This window comes from Pararge aegeria, chromosome 4 (genome assembly GCF_905163445.1).
Source record: "Pararge aegeria chromosome 4, ilParAegt1.1, whole genome shotgun sequence".
In the NCBI taxonomy this organism is placed as follows: Eukaryota; Metazoa; Arthropoda; class Insecta; order Lepidoptera; family Nymphalidae; genus Pararge; species Pararge aegeria.
In genome coordinates, this window is record NC_053183.1 from 2,632,008 (window position 1) to 2,649,312 (window position 17,305).

The 17,305-nt window shown below is 38.9% G+C and overlaps 1 protein-coding gene across 1 annotated transcript; it reads right to left on the reverse strand.

Annotated features, from left to right (window-relative positions):
• Positions 1 to 953: 953 nt before the first annotated feature.
• LOC120623396 (xaa-Pro aminopeptidase 3-like) lies at positions 954 to 10,073 on the reverse strand. The gene is made up of 10 exons (XM_039889406.1): positions 9,927 to 10,073; positions 9,568 to 9,833; positions 8,738 to 8,887; positions 8,337 to 8,473; positions 7,539 to 7,777; positions 5,738 to 5,908; positions 4,618 to 4,724; positions 3,415 to 3,552; positions 2,088 to 2,208; positions 954 to 1,185 (listed from the first exon to the last, which is right to left on the reverse strand). The coding sequence occupies exons 1-10, from the start codon at positions 9,958 to 9,960 to the stop codon at positions 1,016 to 1,018; spliced, it is 1,533 nt and encodes a 510-aa protein (XP_039745340.1). The 5' UTR covers positions 9,961 to 10,073; the 3' UTR covers positions 954 to 1,015.
• Between the last annotated feature and the right edge of the window lie 7,232 nt (positions 10,074 to 17,305).

Consider the following 17,305-nt stretch of genomic DNA (forward strand, 5'->3'; position numbering starts at 1 on the left):
CAGCAATGAATTGTTACTACATTCATGAAAAAGTAAATTCAAACAAACAGACAGACTTTTGCATTTATTATAATTATATGTGTACGTATAAATATGGAAGTGTTAACGAATTTGAGCCTAACAAGAGGCTATTGTAACGGATACGCAAATGAAACAATATTGGTACAACAAAATATTTTTATACTTTTCAAAAAAATGGCGGGCTTTGGAGAGCTTGACGTACCAAACCATACGACAACATGGCGGCTTGGCTTTGACAAATTGTCTATCTATAATCTGTGGTCGGTGCACTGGCTGACGTCTTATTCGTTACACTATATAAGAATCAATTTACTCTACTTATGGATAAAGATCTCATGTGCAGTTAGTTCTAAGACGTTGTGAAGAATTTGAGCTTAAAATCAGGCTACTAAAGTACTATTTTATCGTACTCATGGTATATGATCTCAACATTTGCAAAGGAGGAAATTGGCATAAAAAAGCCTCATCTAAAAGAGTTATATAAAATTTTTAGTATAGACATCTTTTGCCCATGTTTGAACTGTACTGATGGTATAAGATCTTATCATTGTCAGTGGCTTACATAGGATTTTAAACCAGAGTTATCATAAAGCAAGATGGATGATAATGTGAAAAAAAATCGTTTTTGACGACCTTTAATATTTTACGACGAAATTTATAATTTCTGAATTTTCTCTTGTCTGGCCGTGGTTAGTTACCACCCTACCGACAAACACGTGTCGCTAAGCGATTTAAAGTTCCGGTGCGATGTCGCGTAGAAACCTATCAGGGGTAATAACTGCCATACTCCCTAACAGGTTAGCCCGCTACCATCTTAGACTGCATCATCACTTACCACCAGGTGAGATTATCTAGGGCTGACTGGTAGTGGAATAAAAAAATATATAAAATACATTAGTTTTATTTTAAAAAATTACGATAGGCATTGCCTTTGTGCATATATGAAGTGCACGCCACTGGACATTTGCTGGTCCGTTCTTAAAACAAGTGTTCCTCAAATGCTCTGTTTGCCCACAATAGCCTCGATGTCGTCGACTTCTCTCACGCAAGCGTCTGTGAGTATGAGCGGTTCTCCATCGGTGATCAGCACATCATCTTCTATCCGGATGCCGACCCCTCGGAACTCTGGCGGTACGGATTCGTCGTCTGGGCGGATGTAGATACCTTAGAAAAAGTATATCGAATTTAGCTTTGGTAATAAACAATTAGACAGCCGGTTGGCGCAGTGGGCAGCGACCCTGCTTTATTGCGTCAACGGCCGGTTCGATTCTCACAACTGGAAAATTATTTTATTTTATTTATTAGGGACAATAACTAAAATAAAATAATTTTCGACACGAATTACTAAACTTATATTAAAAAATAGGGCTACACAAAATTTTTATAAAAAAGAAATTTAAATTATTACAAAAATAATAAATAATTATCACTTATAATGAAACTACTACTAGAATATGACTTACCTATTATTTAAATTTTTTTATATTACAAAATTTGTGTGATGAACATGAATGCTTTTCAGTGCCTGGGTTTATCTGTATATAGTAAGTATTTATGTGTATTATATTCATAAAAATATTCATCAGCTATCTGAGTAACCATAACACAAGCTACGCTTACTTTGGGGCTAGATGGCGATATGTCTATTGTCGATATGTGTATTTATTTATTTGTTTATTAATTAAACTGCAGTGACACTTCGGCGGAAGCGGTGATAGCCCAATGGGTAGGAGCTAGACTTAACATTTGGGGGGCCGAGTTGGAATCCCAGCATGAACCTCCTTTTCTATGTTATGTGCGTTTTTTAAATAATATCACTTACTTCAAGGAAAACATCATGTGTGTGAATAGAGACGTGCCGCTAAGAGATTTAGTGTTCCGGTGCGATGTCGCGTAGAAAATATGTAACCTGTTAGGTAGTATGGTATGACTATCACAGTACCTAACAAGTTAGCCCGCTATGATCTCAGACTGCATCTCTACTTATCACCAGGTGAGATAGCAATCAAGGGCTAATTTGTAGTGGAATAAAAAAAAATAAGGGATATTTGTAGACTGATATGTACCTGGTTCTACGGTGACGATCATCCCAGTGCGTACGGGCACGCGGCGCCGCACGAGCGGTGCGTCGTGTACGTCCAGACCGAGGTAGTGCGACACGTGGTGCGGACACAGGCGGTACGCTTTCTGAAACAATGATGAATCACCTCAACATCTTCATCAACAACCTATTACCGCGAGGGCCGATTGGCGCAGTGGGCAGCGACCCTGCCTTCCGAGTCCAAGGCCGTGGATTCCCAGAAATGGAAAATGTTTCGGTGATGAACATGAATGTTTTTCAATGTCTGGGTGTTTATCTGTATTTTATAAATATTTGTGAATATTATTCATAAAATTATTCATCAGTTATCTTAGTACCCATAACACAAGCTACGCTTACTTTGGGGCTAGATGGCGTTGTGTGTATTAGTATATTTATTTTATTTATTCATTTACTGACACAACATTCATCATCATCATCATATCTACGCAGTATCGGCCCACTACAGGACACGGGTCTCCTCCCACAATGAGAAGGGGTTAAGGCCGTAGTACACCACGCTGGCCCAGTGCGGATTGGTGTACTTTGAGAACATTATGGAGAACTCTTAGGTATGCAGGTTTCCTCACGATGTTTTCCTTCACCGTTGAAGCAAGTGATATTTTAATTGCTTAAAACGCACATAACTTTGAAAAGTTAGAGGTGCGTGCTGGGATTCGAACTCCGAAGTGAAGTGAAGTCGAAGTCCTACCTATCAAATCAATTACGAAATCTTACGAAAATTAATATCAAATCTCTTTTATTTAAAGTACCAAACAGTCATCCAAAATAATCTGTCGGTGATTGTACGGGAGCTATGGTTTTGCGCTCGACTGTAACAATAGGAAGATCCGAGCCCCGAACATTCATCTCTGGAAGGTGTGTATATGGTAAATTTTTGTGAACACTTCGTTAGCGCGATGCAGGAATTTTGTGGCGCCATCTAGTTTGGTGTTAGGTCAGCGAGCGATTAAAAGAGCTATGTTAGGAGTATCTCTACGTGAAATCAGAAATGAGGAGATCCGCAGAAGAACTAATGGCGAACCCGCACCGGTTAACGCAGCGTTGGTCGACACCCAACCGGTTGGACGGACGATATCAAAACAGGTGGAGGGAGGCACTGGATACAAGCGGCCGAGAATCGTGGAGTTTGGAACGCTCTACAAAAGACCTATTTCCAACAGTGGACGTCAATCGGTTGATTTGTGGATGATGATGATCTAGTTTGGTAATGCAATCTTCAGGAGTTGTAACAATTGTACATAAGTTACATCAGCGTCAGACCAAAATGAATGTTCGCACGAAAAACTCACCCCAATAAGTTCATTGTTGTCGATGTTCCGCGGCAGGATTCCCTCCTGCTGGAGGTGCATGCCGAGCAGGCGACACATGTGGTCAAATAGGTGGTCGAGCGGCGGACGATGCTCGCTCAGTAGTTCTATGAGACGTTTCTGGAAATAAAAGACAAAAACAAATAAATATACTACGACAATACACACATCGCCATGTAGCCCCGAAGTAAGCGTAGCTTGTGTGAATATTTTTTTTAATGAATAATATATATAAATACTTATAATATACAGATAAACATCCAGAGACAGGAATTAAAGAAGAAATAAACCGTAGTAAAATCTAACGCCTCATTTTTCCTTACCTAATAAGCAACCTTGAGATACTACAGAGGTTCCAAAACATGGTCCTTAGAGCAATCTTTGATGCACCTTAGTTCGCACAGAATGAGGAAATTAAGAAATATTTGCAAATACCAACTATCACAGAGGAAGTGAACAAATACTCCAAAAAACGCACGCTCAGACTCGAGAAACATCCCAAAACCTTGGCACAGATATTGCTTAACGGAGCAACGCCTTAAAAGATGGCACATACTTGAATTGGGCGGAAGATGAACTTGGATATGGGTGGATATTCACTGCAATACAGATCAAAATCATTCAGTCACACGAAATACTATAGTAACTCTTTTACGGTTAATTTTGTCAGTCTCTGGAATTCCCTGCCTGTTGACATACGTCAGGCTCAATCTCTAAATATATTCAAGAAGTGTTTGGAAAACCATTTATTATCTATGTAATATTATAGTATGTAGTATACTGCATAAATATATATACTATGTATAATATGTGTGTAGTATTAGAATTGATGAGTATATAGTTGATTTGGTATATATATATATATACCAAATAATTATATCAACTATACATATATATTTAACACTTAAATTTCTGCACCAACCCGTTCCTTAGTTTTCCTAAAGTCAAAGGTTGTCTGGAAGAGATCGCTTTAGTGAGCTAGAGGCGGTCTTATCACTTTTTTAGTGATAAGACCGCCTTTGCAGGCTCTATTTTATATTCTAAGTTTCTTCTGTATATGTGTTTACTTTGTATAAAATGTGTGCGTGCAATAAAGATTTCAAACAAACAAACAAAATTAAATACAACAACTAAAACATATCTGATTATAGCTGGTAATAAAAAAATGAAAAAAAAAATATATACCTGTACAGCTAGAACTAGCTCGTATAATATCCGATGGTGTTTCGAGAACTTGCCCGAAACGGGCCAAGTGCGGGATATGTCGGAATTGTAGAGCCATCTTTGACTACCTGGAAAATGGTTAAGCTATCAGTCCGGATATGTTGACAATCAATATCCGCCGTCTATTAATGTCCAATAGCTAGGCAAATTGTACCGTGTTTTATATCAGATATATAGACTATAGTTGTTGTGTATAACTCCTCTTGGACGATGGACTAAGGTAAACGGAAACAATCCAACCCAAATTGAAGTAGTCTCGGGACATTACTGCCCTTTTTTTTGATTACGAGGAGGAAAGCTCCTTGTGAATTCTTAACCATTAACACCCCCCTTTTTGACTTTTTTTTTTCATTAACGATAGGCCAGCGCTTGGCGACCATCATGCCCGTTAGAAAGCAATGATGAGGTCTAGGTTGGAGCACGCTTGCAAAGAAAAAGCCTATTCACTCTAGCCTTGAAGGTCCCCAAATTGTTCTATTTAGTAGTTGTGTGATAGTGTATTGTGTTAACTTCACACATAGGACCGGTGGTAGAGTCACTAGAAACAGACTGACTAGACGTTTCAAAAGTGCTTATAAACGAGGCCTACTTGAAATGTATTTTGAATTTGAGTGCAGAGCTGTCACGTGACCAGCTAGGAATTTTGTACCGAGCTTTCTGAAAGGTGATACTTCCATGCTTCTCTCCGACGGTATCAAGCATCATTAATACACAATTTGTGTCGAAAGTAGCATTCCAGAGAAAAACGCACTCATTCTCATGTCTGATTAAAAATATATTGAAGATTTTAATCCGAAACGAGAGCTCGCTTTAGCAAAAAAAGAATCACAGAAACTGCTTATATGCGGAATGTTAGACATGATAGAACTCCAATAAGAATGATTATTTTTACACGCATCTCCAAAACAGTGATAAAGCATATCCAAAATAAAGTTGGATTGAAACTTGGTTATTTGGTTCGATAAAGGATTATCTTGATATTTTTGCAAGGACAATAATAGCTTTGGGGCATGGACCCTACAGACTGGTATTTATACCAAAAGTTGGGTATGTCTGACGTCCTTGAGGACAGCAAGCTCACCGGAATCCACAAGCAGCATGTCCTCTGGGTTAAGTATCTGGTTGTTGGCTACATAGTGGATGTGCGTGGCGCGTGCCCCGCCCGCGACCACCGGCGGGAACGCGGCGTGCTCCGCACCCGACATTCGGCTCGAGTACTCCAGAATAGCCGACACCGCGTGCTCAGATATACCTGTCAAGTGCATGTGTGGATTATCACTCATATGCGCTCCACGAGATAATTATGTCCAAAAAACCTCTTTTTTATTTTTAATAATCGACGGACCAAGCAGATGTCCCATAGCGTGCAAGCAAGTTGGTACGCAACGTACTGCCCTGTGTCTATTAACCAGAGGCGGAGGTTTTAAGCTTCATGTTCCTGCAAAAAACACCGGCAACGAAACGAAACGAATACAACATTGCGACATTGCTTTTCGACACAAATAAGCATTTCCGGACGAGCTGTCATAAAAATGTCTAGAACTACCTAAAAAATAATAACCCATTAATAAAGCGGTGCTGTCTCCTCTTCGGTATCGTACGAGGCGACTAAGGGAATAGAGCGGAGAACAGGAGGCAGCGTCCGCTGGGCTACTACTATGATCTACTGTGACCACCAACCCGTATGCCCAGCGTGGTTATTATGGGCAAATAGCAGGCTGCGGAATTCCATGATATAGTATGAAAATTAAGCTTAATTTGCTATACTCCGCGAAGAGTTGGAGAATGTGCACTCTTTTATTTATAATTACTTCAATCTTTATACTCTACACCAAACAGATCTTAGACAATGTACGCACGTTTCGCTGCGACACCGAAGCATCCTCAGATGATGTTGACTTTATTCATTGACCTCATTTGGTCGATGAATAAAGTCACTTTAACGCATGCAAAATTGTTGTTTCTTTGTTCGTCATTGATTTTAAATAGTAATTGTTTTCTGCTAAACTACTTAAGTGAAGACAACGAGTGGGATGAACTTTAATAAGACCTGCAGGGCTAGCAAAGGCAGGAGACAAAAATTATATCCCCTGACTAGGGATTTAATTAACGTTTGCACCTGATAAAGGACAGGAACATGGAATAGGAAAAGTTTACCCTTTCCACTTGTGCGCCAATGCTCTGAGAGTTGATAAAGCTGTGGGAGAAGATACATTTTTATCCTTTCCCCAGGGAGATAATTTTCTACTGCCCATTATAGCTGTGCTGAAATAAAAGACGAGAACTATGGAGGGTAGAGGTAAGGAGAGTCATCTTATATGGGAGAAAAGTTGAAAAAGTGTCCAGTGTATGCGCTAAATAACAGTTCAAAATTCCTCCACAATGGCGCTGGTGGATGCACAGGGTATGGTATGAATGTAGCAATCGTAGATGAATTGAAGTATGCCGAGTTAAAAAATTTAATGTCATTATCGACTAAAGTAGTTAATTATTGAGAATTTCAACAACTTACGTTGTACAAAATATTGTGGTAAATATAACCTTACTCCCTTGTATCTCCATACTTCCTTGTTTATTTTTCAAGCCTACTCTAACAATATTTATATTTGGCGCTTCTTTTAAGAGTTACCCTGATGCAAATGTGGCGCCATCCTAATTTAATACATTTTGACGACACTTTTTCATATACACAGATGACTCTCCTTACCTCTACCCTCCATAACGAGAACATTGTTTCTGCCAAAATCTTAAGAGATATAATAGGTACTACATAGTTTTAATTTCCGCGCATTATTTGAGGCTTGGCCACAATTAAGCACTGATGGACCGCTGCAGTCATGTACTATTTATTTACTAAATAGAGTATTTAAGAACGTACCCACCAGGTTTGGTGCACGCCATGGCCAGGTTGACGGACTGCGAGCCGATGTAACATGCCTCCTTCATGAGCTCTACTTCCGCTGGTGACTTGACCACTCGCATCTGGTGCAAGTACTTCTGAGGTTCCTCCAGTGACACGTGGCCTGTGCGGAGTGCGGAACGGACGCTCTCGTGGATTTCAGGGTTGGCTGGACTTTCGTTTTGGTACCACACCACACTGGGTTTCGTTGAGGAAACTATTCTAGAGAAAATGCAAAGTTTGACTGTTAGGAAAATTAGAAAATGCATTAGGAGGAGTTTTCTTTGCGTTTTGTATTTATTATTTAAAGAAAAAAGAAAAGAAATAAAATACATTTATTCATGTTAAGTGTTACAAACATTACATTAATAATAAGATAGTAACAGAATGTCTGTGTGTAACACCAGACAGAAAGGGTGTACAGCTTTGCATTGGCCATGCATTTTAGGTATATGCATGCCGCTGATTTTCAGCTGAGACCCGAGTGACATTACAGCAAATTAAAATAAATAAAGAAAACACAGGTTATTTTCAGTAAAGTGATATAAGCACGTTTACATATTACTTAATCAAAATTTATCTATTTCAAATCCAAAAATTCTTCATTCCTGTAGTCCAGTCACAGGCATGTATGAAGTGATCATACGTTTCCATTATTATGAGGTGACGGCGATAACTACACTTGTAGGTTCTATAAATTATTTATATGTGGGCCCCATTAAAGTTAAGCTTCTAAAGGTACTTCTAGAGGGATTGCCAGAAGGGATAATGAAAAATTTACCTATGAATATAATTATTGAAATTTTCAACTGGACGTGCCTCGTCTGCACCGAACAGAGAGGCAGCAAGTGAGCATCCAGTGCGAGGCCCTTCCCACAACTCTGCATGACTGTCCTTCTCATGCACAAAAAGTATAGTCTGAAATAAGAATACACTGCTAAAATCAAATTTATAAATGGATAGAATACAAAAAGGTGTCACTTTGCAGAATTCCATAGTACAATGTATATTAAGGTTAATTTGCTCTTATACTTTACAAGCACACCAAATTTAAAATTTTTATAATATTTTAATTGAAAGATTATTTATTCATTATTATCAGAATAATAGCATTATATAGTATATAAATATATATATATATATAGTATATCAAAATAATAGCATTAATAAAATAATAATTACCTTATAACTAGCATCCAAAGCTAGTTTAACCATTACTAAAATGGCTGAGGGCTCTAGACATCCTGTTAGGTAGAAGAAGTCAGAATTTTGTCTGAACACATATGGTATCTTATCTGACATAAACTGTTTACAAGCTGCAGGTATAACTAGCTGAAATTAAAGCTATTCTGTAATAAAATGGACTCAAAAATTTCAAGCTGTTGATATTTTTTTAGTTTATTAATTATCTCACATTATTACTACACATTGAATTCAGGGGTTTAACTTTTGCCATGTTCAAAATGTCTTATTCATCACTGTCAATCTCTTATGGTGCTACTACAAAGCATTTATAAAATTTAAAAAAAGTTAGGTAACTTTTTTAAGTTGACATTTTGCATGTTAGCAAATTATTCATGATATATATATGTTATATAAATATTAGCAGTGGTAGCATACAAAATATGCAACAGATCTGAACAAAATGTTATAAGATGTTAGTAGAGATGTAGTCTTAATAAATGTTTAATAAAATTCATTTATTTATGATCAGATTACATTGGATCAATAACAATAGAGACAATGGCGACAGGAAAAGTTTAAAACTGTGTTCCAGCCGCCGCGGTTTGTTAATTGGTTACTGCACTACAGCACCACCTATACTAAAGCAAGGAATTATATACATGAACTCCAGGCTTGGATGGGACCTATTCACTGCTTGGCAAAGGTCTCCTCTTAGAATGGGGAATAATGAGTTGAATTTGGTTTAGAGCTTTATCAATGCATACAAAACATAGACCAAATGCTGTTTACCTGTGTTGCCCAAGGATATAAAACTGAAGTGCACTTACAATATGAGATTTGTGTATATGTTCTGATTCCTCCAATAACTTTGACAACAGACTGTCCCTCCTCTCTTTGTACTCTTGCTGAGTGATGCCGCAAGTTAACTGACCATTAGGTATCAGGTGGGGATGAGTGTGGCATGTAGGCTGCCCTAAAATACCTTTGGGTATTTTTGAGGAATGGATAAGCAAATCAGACGGTTTTTCCGTACTTGACATACATCTGTTAACACCTAGGGGACTCTTGACAAGTCTTCTAGGATATCTAACACCTAAAACGATAATAATTTTAGTTGAAATACTGATAATAATGAATAAAATAAAAACACTACGAAGGCTGAAGTATATATAACCTATGAACTTACAAAGTTGTGATGAAAATCGGCGAAAAGTATGCATTTTGAAATATCAAATTGGTATATCTGAGGCGAACTTTGAACTTTACACACGTTTAAGCTTAATAACATCTATAAAAACATTCGTTCTGTTTGCCAAAAATTCTAACGCACAATCACAGACTTTTTTTTCTTTTTTTTTTTTTTTTTTTTTTTTATGGCTTGCGTTTGTACCAATTGGGTACGATTTACTTCGCCAATGTCACGTGGTATGGAGGAGACACGCTTTTGAGAATGATCGGTGAAATATGAGGAAGACCAAATATTAATCTTGACGCATTTAAATAAGTAGCAGATTTTTTGCTTCTCCTTTATGAGTTAATTTCCAACAGAAAAACAGATAATCAGAATGTTAGTTTGTTGGAGATAGGAAGGTTCTTACATATATATTTACAACTTAATATTATTACACTTAACATATTTACATAGGAATCTACAGAATGGGCTAAACACAGACATTAACAGACACTCAACATTTAGAGGACGAGGAACTTGGACTGGGAGAACATCATAGAGGGGATGAAGGAGTTTAGGGCAAGAGAAGAGGATATGGGAGACAGTGCCTTCTTCCAAGCCACATTCACATATGGAGTGATCCCTTATTCTAATCTTATTCAGGTGAACAGGTGTGCAGGCATGGCCAAGGCGTAAACGGCATATTGTAGATGTAACCCACCTATCAGCATATTTACAAGAGAAGAACCATGGACGTCGAGGGATATCAGTTTGGACAGAAGCGTAATATTTACCTTTAACTGATTTGGAATCATTCCAAAGTGACTTCCAGGATCTGATTAGATATGTTTTTGCCAGTGCGCTGAGATCCTGAGAACTGTTTTTGAAATGCTCCAGGGAGCCCAAATGAACAGCTGATTTAGCACATAAGTCAGCAGTTTCATTACCCGTGATGCCAGAGTGCCCTGGTATCCAGACCAATAATAGAGCTAATCCATTTTGATGGCAGGAGTACAGAGCCTCCCTGATCCTTAGAGCAATAGGGAATCTAGACTTACTCCGGAATGGGTTTTCCTTAATGGAGTATAAACAGCTAAGAGAGTCTGTAAAAATAACAGTTTGTTTTATGTTATGGGATCGGACAAATAAGATTGCCTCCAGCAAGGCAACAGCCTCCCCTGTAAATACCGAAGACTCTGGAGGACACTTAAATTGCAGAGCAATTCTAAACCTTGGAACCCAGCAGGCTGCACCAACAAAGCTTTCGGGGGAAAACTTTGATGCATCAGTGTAAATAAGGAGGTGGTTTGGCCAATTTTGACAAACTATGTTATTAAACTTTACATTAGTATCAAGGGCTCCTTTAACTAGCCCAAGATCTGTGACCACGGCAGGATCAAAGACTAGGGCTTTATAGGATGTAGAGTATAAAGGGTTTATTTGTGAAGTCACTAATGGATGAGGGAGATTGATAAATTTCTGATAGCTATCTAATAGATATGAAGAAGGATTGCGTGGTCTAAGAACTTGTGACAATTGAGTTAATCTAAACCACAAAGGGTGGGAGGACAGTTGTAACATTTTGCTTACATAACGATCACAGAGATATTGCCTACGCAGATGCAAAGGAGGATCAACACATTCAACCTGCAGAGCATTAGTAGGGGAGGACTTCATTGCCCCCAGAATGATCCTGAGGGATCTGTATTGAGTTCGGTTGAGCATTTCAGAGGTAGTTTTATTTAGAGGGTCTAAAACATATGAGCAGTAATCAACATGGCTACGGACTAAGGCATTATATAAAAGCTTAAGGGAATAGGCATGGGCCCCCCACCAAACTCCAGCCACTGCCCGCAGAACATTTATACCTTTCTCACACTTCTTAATTACATATTCAGTATGCGGTAATCCGTTCAGTCTGCTATCCAGTATAATACCGAGGAATTTTGCTTTGTCTACTAGATTGATGGGTTGATCCTCATAGCAAAAGTTAAATGTAGGGTGAGATCTTTTTCTTGTAAACACAACTGCTTGGCATTTAGCCACGGATAGAGATAAGCCGTGGTCAGACAGCCATTGTCCTAGGTAATACAAAGCCGAGTTTAGACATTGGGATATTTCCTCTACTGAGCCCGAGCTGTGGTAGAGGACAATATCATCAGCATACTGTAGAATGTTACAAAAGTTATTTACAGACAATTCTAGGTCATGAGTGTATATGCTGTAAAGCAGAGGACTGAGTACTGAGCCTTGGGGAAGTCCTTTCCAGACTAGTCTGGGGGGAAGATAGGATGACTGTTGTTTAACCACAACTGACCTGCCACAGAGCAGGTTACATATGAAATGTGTTATCCTTGGCGGTACACTCAGCTGATGCAATTTTTGCCTGAGTAACGGAAGAAGTACATTGTCATATGCAGAGGCAATATCTAGGAAAATACCCACAAGGTACTCTCCCCTACCAAAGGCAGTTCGAATGTCTGTGGTGAGTATGCTGAGACTGTCTGCAGTGCTAAATCCTTTACGGAACCCAAACTGAGAAGGAGAAAGTACTCCCCTACTTTCCATTACCCACTCTAGTCGATTTTTGAGGAGTATCTCGCTAACTTTTGCCAAAGTGGATGAAAGTGCAATAGGTCTGTATGAGTTTGGTTCAGATGGATTTTTGCCAGGTTTGAGTAGTGGAATCACTAGTTGTGTTTTCCAGGAATTTGGAACTATTCCACTCTCGAAAAAGCTATTAATTAAGTTGAGAAAATATAGTTTTGATTTATCTTTTAGTTTTGCCAAAAAAGAATAAGGTACACCATCTTCCCCAGGAGCCGAGTCTTTAAGGCCAGTTAGAGCAATTTCAAGCTCTGAAAAAGAAAATGGGGCATCCATTTCATCTGCAGTGGACACAGGTGTATAAATGGGGAAATCGTCCATATGAGGGACATAAGGCGGAGCGAGCTTGTCTGTAAAAAAGTTAAGCCATTCAGACGGGTTATTGGAACTTGGGTCAGTGTGGTTAAGAGATCGGCGGAATCTCCTCATGTTTGTCCACACGACAGTGGAGGGAGATCTAGGGCCGAGTGATTCACAGAATTTGGTCCAACCGAACCTTTTCTTTTTAGACACTAACCTTTTTATTTTAGCATCCAAATGTTGATACTTCATAAAGTTATCATTTGTCATGCTATCTGTATATTCTTCTTCTGCAGCCTTTCTTTGGTTAAATATATCAGTGCATTCCCCATCCCACCAAGGGGGGGAAGATAAGTGATTTTTGGCATAAGACTTTTTACAAGGAATATTAGAGTCGGCTGAAGAAATAAGATATTTAACAAATTGCTCATAACAAGTTAATAAATTGTCACAATGCTCAAGATCAGGTAAAGAGTCTATCATGTTATCAACAGATTGAGCGTAACGTGACCAGTCAGCTTTATGCAGTTTATACTTCAATAATGGACTAGGGTTGGAAGGTGGTAATGATCTAGTATTCAGGGATAGGATGATAGGGAAGTGATCACTGCCAAAAGTACTTGGTAGGACTTTCCAGGATAGCTGAGATGCAAGAGAGGGAGAAGAAAGGGATAGATCAATAGCAGATTTTGGGTTCTGATAGGGATAGACTCTACGGGTAGGAGTGCCATCATTGAGGATACAGAGGTTAGTATCCTCAAAGATGTCTATCAATAACGGAGCAAACCCATCACAGTAGTAACACCCCCAAGAAGTATGGTGAGCATTAAAGTCACCCATAATCACAACTGGGGTAGGAAGGGAGGATAGGATAGACCGGATTTCTGGAATCAAGGATGGATTAGGATGTGGAATATACAGTGAAAGAAAGGAAATATTTAGACTCCTCACAGCAACAACATTAAGTTGATCACTGTGAGCGGGGAGGGGAATAGAAGAAAAGGGAAGATTGTGTCGAATAAAAATGGCACTGCCTGCATAACCATCACTCCTGTCGTCCCGCACACAGCAGAAGCCAGGAACCCGAAAGCGAGAACCAGGCCTCAGCCATGTTTCGCAGATAGCAACAATGATAGGGTTATGCAGGTTAATTAAAGATAAAAGATCTTGTTTCTTTGGTTGGATGCTTTTACTGTTCCATTGTAGTAAGGTTGTTGGGGCCATTATTTAGGATATTAAACAGTTGGGATAAGTTATGTGCAACGTTGGGCGGTAGTGGAATTTCGCTGCATGGAGCAACAATACTCAGAAGGAATTCAGAGAGAACCTCTAGCATTTTACTTTGGGATGGGGGAGAGTCAGGTAGGCTGCTGCCAAGGGCGCAGCCATTAGGTAGGGAGGAAGAGGGACTGTTGGTAAAGGATCGGTGGGCGTATTTGTCATAACCCTTCGCTAAGGGAGCTCGGGTACGAGCCGGGCGGATAATTTTTTCCCGGTATGACCTACGGGGTGAATTGAAAGAATTCGGTTGGGGAGAGTTTGAAGGGTGATGGGGAGGATTTGAAGGAAGGGGAAAGTAGATTGGAGTAGGGAACAATTCTCTTGCTATCTCCGCATATGATTTGTGAACTGGAGGAAACCGCAATGAGGCTTCCATATAAGATACACTGTCCTGGGACATGGCTAGTTTAATATTCTGCTGGCGAGTAAATTCCGGACATTCCTTATCTGAAGCAAAATGACTACCTGAGCAATATATACACGTGGCCTTTTCTTTGATGACATCACATGATTCTCCAGTGTGCGGCTGTGCACACCTGTAACACCTAGGTTTAGATCTGCACTGGGCTTTGATATGGCCGAAACGGCAGCAGTTCAGACACTGGATTGTTGGGTATTTGTATGGTTCTACTGGGAGAGAGGTGTAAAATGAGAAAATTTTAGATGGAAGCATCTGACCCCTAAAAGTGACTACCACCGACTGGGTGGGAAGCCATTCTATTGTTCCTTCATTTGACGATTTTCTGTTCAAACGGCGGGCTTTCAGAACTGCACCACAACCAGCAGGTAGTTCTAACGACTCCACAAACTCCTCCATAGACCAGTCTACAGGGACACCTCGCACTAGACCCATCCTTGTTATATTGTAGGTTGGGATTTTAGCCTGATATTTCGTAAGGGGCAGAATTGGGCTAATTATAAATGTGTTAGCAGCTTGAGCAGAAGAAAATTCGACGCTAATCTTGTTACGGCCAACGTTTTTAACACCATCACTTACAATATTGGTGAACTTGTTTTTATGCATAAATTGACCGAATTTAAGTGCTCTGATAGACGTACCCGCAGATGGATCTGAGATTTCCCTTGAGACATGGACTATGAAGGGGCCTTTGTCATCCTTATCGTAACTTTCGGGGCCTTCTGCAAAGGAAGGATGCGTAAAAACAGTTTGGATCGACGGAACCGATTGTGATGACTCTTTTACAGTTTTTTTCTTGAATGTTACGCTAGCGGACTTTTCAGTGTCCACTGGGCGTTTTCTTGATGTTTGGCTAGACGCGCGAGGTGCATCCTCATTCGTGAAGATTCGAGACCCGTCAGGGTCTGGAGGCTCCGGAGGAGTATCTAGCTCCATCCCTATTAATATAAACACTCACCACCACCAAAACGGTTGTTAAAAAAAAACACAAAAATCGGCTACTTTTCACTAAAAACAACACCGAAAATCACTACACGTGTGTCGACCAAGGCCAACGCTGCGAAGTCCCCAGTTTTACAATTCAATTCATAATTAAAAATTAAAATCTAAAAAAACCACGTCCGCCAAATTCGAAGTTTCCCGCCAATCAATCACAGACTTGGAAAATAAATAATACATACAAGTGACAGTTGACACTGACACCTTACTGATAAGCTGCTTTTTAATTATCCACTTTACTGCTCTGGCTTATAGTCTGTTCAACCTTTAGCACTAAAATAAATCATATTATTATTTCACTTATCTTAGCCGCTGAGCGCCTGATGTTATTATAATCCCGAGAAAACAAATCTAGGCAAATGGTTCGCGAGCAAACTTTAGTAAACTATAAATAAATGTAGGTAATGAAAAAAAAAGCATCTTATAATCTTCGCTGAATAAATACCGCTACTTTGCTGAATAAATATTGTTTTCCTACATACAAAAGTAGAAAAAAAAACAAAAATTCCCACGGTACGTATATACATATAAAGTATCATATATATAATATCAGTCATTATGACTAGCAAGGCACACCTTACAATAATCTAAATTAATAGTTTCCAAATTTTCTCTGGTCTGGTCTGGTGGAAGACTTGCTTAATAGAGGCCGTCAAATACGTGCCACCAAGCTTTTTCTAGCGTTTCGGTACGATGTCGAGCTACCGATAAGGGGTATAGGGTTAGCCTGCTACCATTTAAGACTGCATTATCATTTACCAGCAGATGAGCTTGTATTCAAGGGCTAACTTGTAATGGAATGAAATAAATATTTGAATATTGCTAACACAATGCCGTGCCTCGAAGAGCACGTCAAGCCGGAAGCACTAGGTATTATCAGCGGTATGTAAAAAAAACCTATAAATCCTGCTAATTTGCCATTGCTCTAAGTCTCTCCCTGACATGTGAGAGGCCTGAGAGGACTGCTGGTCAGGAGACAATAAATAAGCTGAGGACGATGTTTACCATTTAGGTACTATAATTTATCTACTATTATGTATTTTATAGGTGCCTACCTTATCTAGACTAGTATGAAAAAGTGTTACTAGGAGTATGTCTTTCGTAACAAAGGTTATGATAAATAAAACTAGTTATAGTAGTATTAAAATTTGTCAACTTGTCTATAAAAATAAAAAATGGTATTTTATTATTTTTTGTCTAGCGCCACATTTTGTGAATATTCAAACTCTATTAATTACGGTTTGTGATATACAGTCCGCACACAAACGAACAGACAACGAACTGACAGATGAAAAGCGGACGCTTAGTTACAGGGCCCGTTGTCACCCTATTATTATCTTAAGAAATGTGAAGAGTTTATTTTGTAAGAGCAGATCTCCGGAGCATTTTGAAAAAAAAAATGTAGAGATGAGACTATTGTTTTAATTTTCTTAGATTATAATGAATATAATGAGAAAAATATATAGACACTTTTACCTATATTTATTAATTACGGTTTTTCAATAGATGATATTAGTATTAAACTAATATTAACCGTCGAAAAAACGGCAATTCCCGGATATCAGTGAAAATGAGATGGTAGCGCGTTGATATCTAATGTTGCATAAAACATTGTTCACGCGATACCTTTTAGAAAGCATAGGGGATGCTTTTGTTCAAGAGTACATTATGGCAAGCTGTTATGAAATATTATTTAGAAAGGACAAATGTAGATATGAACCAATAATTTTGGGTAGGTTTCCTTAATGGAAATACTAAAGGCGTCTAATTTCTGTAGGCAGGAAGGTCA

Excerpts from the sequence above, each read along its gene's own strand:
- LOC120623396 (XM_039889406.1), bottom strand. The coding sequence starts at position 9,960 with ATGCATACTTTTCGCCGATTTTCATCACAACTTT. Across the intron at positions 9,834-9,926 it reads CCGATTTTCATCACAACTTT|GTGTTAGATATCCTAGAAGA; the intron begins GTAAGTTCATAG and ends TTATCGTTTTAG. Across the intron at positions 5,909-7,538 it reads CATGGCGTGCACCAAACCTG|GTATATCTGAGCACGCGGTG; the intron begins GTGGGTACGTTC and ends TGCACTTGACAG.